Here is a 4,730-nt window from a genome sequence, read left to right as displayed (position 1 = left end):
GCTCAGGCTCTCAAGTAGCTGAGATTACAGGCAAGCACCACCGTGCCTGGCTAATTTTGTATTTTTAGTAGAGATGGGATTTCATCATGTTGGCCTGACTGGTCTAAAACTCCTGACCTCAGGTGATCCACCCGCCTCGGCCTCCCGAACTGCTGGGATTACTGACATGAGATGCTGTGACTGGCCCAGAGTGCCTTTCATTAAGGCCTCATAGAAACCATCTTCCCCCCAATAGATAAAAGAACTTCCTGCCTGTAATCTCAACACTTCAGGAGGCCAGGCAGGGAGGATTGCTTGAGCCCAGGAGTTTGAGGCTGCAGTGAGCTACCAACATTGCCACTGTACTCCAGACTGGGCCACAGAGATTTCATTGGAAAAGACCTTCCTCCCATTTTTGAAAAATATGCAGGCTTCTGGATCTCTCATCCATTTTCCTGTCTTGATAAAGACAGGAATTTGAGTAACATAAAAAGACCCAGGGAGAGGGGAACAGAGACAAAGACAGAGACAGAATCAGACACCCAGGAGAACAGAGAAATCCCTTCCCAACAAGGAGAGACTCCTTGAGTGCTGAGGCCCAGCGACCGCAGGGCAAACCAGAGAGGGGTTTATGTTAGATGCTGTCTCTAGCAGTCACTGAGATAAACTAGGAACATGCCAGGGAGATGGCCGTCATCCCAGACTTCAGAATGCCTGGGGCTGTGATTCAGGGCTTCTGCAGTTTACTTGGCCTCTTGTCTCCCTAGCTTGCCCTCCCCCACCTTCGGAAGAGCCAGGGGAACATCATCAACATCTCCAGCCTGGTGGGGGCGATCGGCCAGGCCCAGGCTGTTGCCTATGTGGCCAGTAAGGTACAACAGCCCCTACCCCTTCTTTCCCTCCCTACCTTCTTCCCATGGGCCTTGGCTTTGAGTCCAGACACCTATGGAGCGGGACCTAGCAAGATCCCTAGAGAGAGTCTCACACTCAACTCCCAGAGTCAGCACCCAGCCATAACTGCCTGTGGCAGATTTTTGTCTTTTCTTTTTCGTTTTTTCTCTCTCTCTTTCTTTTTTTCTTTTTTGAGACGGAGTTTTGCTCTTCTGGTCCAGGTTGAAGTGCAATGGCGCAATCTCAGCTCACTGCAACCTCTGCCCACTGGCTTCAAGAGATTCTCCTGCCTCAGCCTCTTGAGTAGCTGGGATTACAGGCATGCGCCACCATGCCCAGCTAATTGTGTATTTTTAGCAGGGATGAGGTTTCACCGTGTTGGTCAGGCTGGTCTTGAACCCTTGACTTCAGGTGATCTCCCCACTGAGGCCTCCCAAAGTGCTGGGATTACAGGCATGAACCACCATGCCCAGCCCTTTTCTTTCTTTCTTTTTTTTTCTGAGACAAGGTCTCACTCTGTCACCCAGGCTGTAGTGGCATGATCTGAGCTTACTGCGACCTCTGCCTCAAGGGTTCAAGTGATTCTCCTGCCTCAGCCTTCCCAGTAGCTGGGATTACAGGTATGTACCACCATGTCTGGCTAATTTTTGTATCTTTAGTAGAGACAGGGTTTCACTATATTGGCCAGGCAGGTCTCAAACCCCTGACCTCAAGTGATCCACCCACCTCAGCCTCCCAAAGGGCTGGGATTACAGGTGTGAGCCACTGCACTCGACCTTCCTATGACAGATTTCTATGCCAAGTTTCTCCCAAGAAACTGAGTCTGGTGCCTCTGAAGGCAGCCTTCAAGGAAAGCATGACTTCCCCATTCTGATGCCCCCCCTGGCTGGCAGGAGACAATGGATGGCAGGGGCCCCATCTCCTGGGAACTCAACTTCTTCTCCGCTCTGTTTTCTGCAGGGGGCAGTAACGGCCATGACCAAAGCCTTGGCCTTGGATGAAAGTCCTTATGGTGTCCGAGTCAACTGGTGAGCTGCTCTGAGCAGGCTGAGAGCCTCCTGGGGGAACTGGGGTGACTGGGAGGGATCCCAAGTGACTGGAGACAGATTTCTTTGATCCTCTCTCTCCCTTCCCCCAGTATCTCCCCAGGAAACATCTGGACCCCACTGTGGGAGGAGCTGGCAGCCTCAACGCCAGACCCTAGGGCCACAATCCTAGAGGGCACGCTGGCCCAGGTAGGAGTGGGGTTCAGATCCAGGTGGTAGAAGATGGCTTGGGGGTGGGGAGCATGGCGATCAAGTGGGGCTCCTCTTGACCCTTGACCTCTTTCCTCCCTCTTTTCTCTCCAGCCACTGGGCCGCATGGGCCAGCCTGCTGAGGTGGGGGCCGCGGCAGTGTTCCTGGCCTCTGAAGCCAACTTCTGCACTGGCATTGAGCTCTTCGTGACAGGGGGTGCCGAGCTGGGGTACGGGCGCAAGGCCAGGAGGAGCACACCCGTGGACGTCCCTGATATCCCTTCCTGATTTCCCACATTTCTCCTTGGGGCCGCCTTCCTAGGACTCTCCTACCCCAAACCCAACCTGTATCAGATGTAGCCCACAAGCGTTAGACTCGGAGCCTGCTTAGGAAGGTGCCAGGTCACCCTGCAGGTTCCCATAAAAGCGATTTGCAGCCAGAAGGAGAAGGACATCGTTTATATTTATTTCCCACCCTCTAGACGAGTCCTTCTGCCCACTTGGCCCTGCACCCCAGGCCCACACGTGGCCTCGACTCTGAAGGACTGCAGCTCCCCGCACCCCCAAACCCAGGCCTTGCAGCAGGCAGGTGCCTGATGTTGCTCGCCCTGTCGCTGTCGCCAGGAGCTCCTGGGAAAGGTAGAGCGGTTTGGCTTCACGGGCGCGCTAATTAAAAGCCCGCAGGGGAGAGTAAATTAAGCGCTAATTAGGAGATAATGGAGGAGAAGACGCAAAAGGTCCTCCTCCTTATTCCTGACCCTCGGGGAAAAGGAGTTTTGCGCTCAGTGCCTGTGGAATAGGAAGGTGGCTGGCACGAAACATCCAGAGGGAAGAGAATGTGGGGGGGTTCAGACATCTGGATCAGAGGGAGAAGGGGCTGAAACTCCTGGGTTTGGAGTCTGCAGGGCACTAGGGGGCGCAGACTCCCCGACTGGATCCCGGAGGGGCGCAGGCCCGAGCGCGCTGGCGTCCCGCAGGTGAGGGGTGGAGCTGCAGGGCTGCTGCGGATTGGCTGCGGCGGAGGGCGTGTGCCGCAACCGCTGATTGGCGGGGACCGGAGCTGCCTGTGGGCACCGCCCCTGCAGCCCGGGGCTGGCGGGTGGGGCGGCAGGGCCCCGGCAGAGCGCAGAAAAACAGGGCGACGCCCTGCGGGGGAAGGGTCCCGCGGTTTGGCTGCTCCGGCCTGTGACTGTTAGGGTTGGCGGGACAGCGGCCCGGGGACAGGGCCTGGGGACATTGTGGGGGTGGAATTTGGAGACTGAGTGTCCCAGGGTACGATTGCCGAGAACAATGGCCGAGGGACCCAATTTTTTTTTTTTTTTTTTAATTTGAGCTAGAGTCTCGCTCCGTCACCCTGGCTGGAGCGCAGTGCTGTGATCTCGGCCCTCCGCCACCTCCGCCTCCCGGGTTCAAGCGATTCTTTTGCCTCAGTCTCCCGAGTAGCCTGGATTACAGGCGCCCGCCAGCACGCCCGGGTAATTTTTGTGTTTTTGGTAGAGGTGGCGTTTCACCATGTTGGCCAGGCTGGTCTCGAACTCCTGACCTGAAGTGATCCACCAGCCTCGACCTCTCAAAGTGCTGGGATTACAGGCATGAGCCCCCGCGTCCGGCCGAGGGACATGATTTTAGTGCCACAGTAACCCGCAGATTTTGGTGGCACAGTGACAGAGGGGCGGTGCCGCAGGTTTGAATTGCAAGAGGTCCGAGGCATCCTGAAGGACTGTGATTGTCGAACTGTGCCTCTGCGGTCCTGGTGCTGGGGAGATACTCGTGGAGGGATAACCAGGAAAACCCTGCGCTGGGGATTGTTCTTTGAGGCTCACTGATGAGGGCAGGATTGATAATTTTCAGGCTTCTCAGATGATAAGGGACTGGAAGAAGCCCTGGTGAATTGTGTGTGTTTTTACCTCTTAAGGAGTTTCAGGCGGGGCGCGGTGGCTCACACCTGTAATCCCAGCACTTTGGGAGGCCAAGGTGGGCAGATCACCTGAGGTAGGGAGTTTGAGACCAGCCTGACCAACATAGGGAAACCCTTGTCTCCACTAATAATACAAAATTAGCCGGGCATGGTGGCGCATGCCTGTAATTCCAGCTACTGGGGAGGCTGGTGCAGAAGAATCGCTTGAACCCAGAAGGCGGAGGTTGCGGTGAGCCGAGATCTTGGCATTGTACTCCAGCCTGGTCAACAAAAGCAAAACTCCGTCTCAAATAAGTAAATTAAATAGATAAATAAATAAATCTTTCAAAGAGTATACGTATATCTTTTTTGTTGATACGAAAAAATTACATTTGAACAGGGCAGTATCCAGGCTGTAAAGTCAGGCTCCCCTTTATCCCTACCTGCGGCCTTCTTCAGAGGCCCTTCTCCAAAGCACCGCTCCCATTACTGTGCATTCACATGGTGTTCGCGCCCACTCATATTTAAGGTGTGCTTTTCCCTTTCACAAAAGTATTGTGATAAACAGAACGTCCTGTTCTTTGTCTTTCCCTTCCTTTACCTCTGGCTACTTATGCTTGCCAACGCTCCGAGACAGGAAAATGCATTTTTGCAAACCGTTACATGCCGGTTAGTACCTGGCTTCAGTGCGGCTGGAACACAGCCTGAGTGGGAACCGTATTTCTTTT

General features: G+C 54.5%; 1 protein-coding gene across 1 annotated transcript in view; it reads left to right on the top strand.

Annotated features, from left to right (window-relative positions):
- Positions 1–2,549, top strand: part of HSD17B14 (hydroxysteroid 17-beta dehydrogenase 14) — a 24,576-nt gene extending 22,027 nt beyond the window's left edge. The window contains exons 6-9 of the mRNA XM_017500495.2: positions 747–851; positions 1,831–1,898; positions 2,009–2,105; positions 2,220–2,549. Coding sequence (XP_017355984.1) covers positions 747–851; positions 1,831–1,898; positions 2,009–2,105; positions 2,220–2,393 — 444 coding nt within the window. The 3' untranslated portion in view covers positions 2,394–2,549. The remainder of the gene's footprint in view (positions 1–746; positions 852–1,830; positions 1,899–2,008; positions 2,106–2,219) is intronic.
- The last annotated feature ends 2,181 nt before the right edge of the window (positions 2,550–4,730 follow it).

Source organism: Cebus imitator, unplaced genomic scaffold (genome assembly GCF_001604975.1).
Source record: "Cebus imitator isolate Cc_AM_T3 unplaced genomic scaffold, Cebus_imitator-1.0 Scaffold266, whole genome shotgun sequence".
Lineage (NCBI taxonomy): Eukaryota > Metazoa > Chordata > Mammalia > Primates > Cebidae > Cebus > Cebus imitator.
This window is presented reverse-complemented; position numbering and strand designations above follow the sequence as displayed.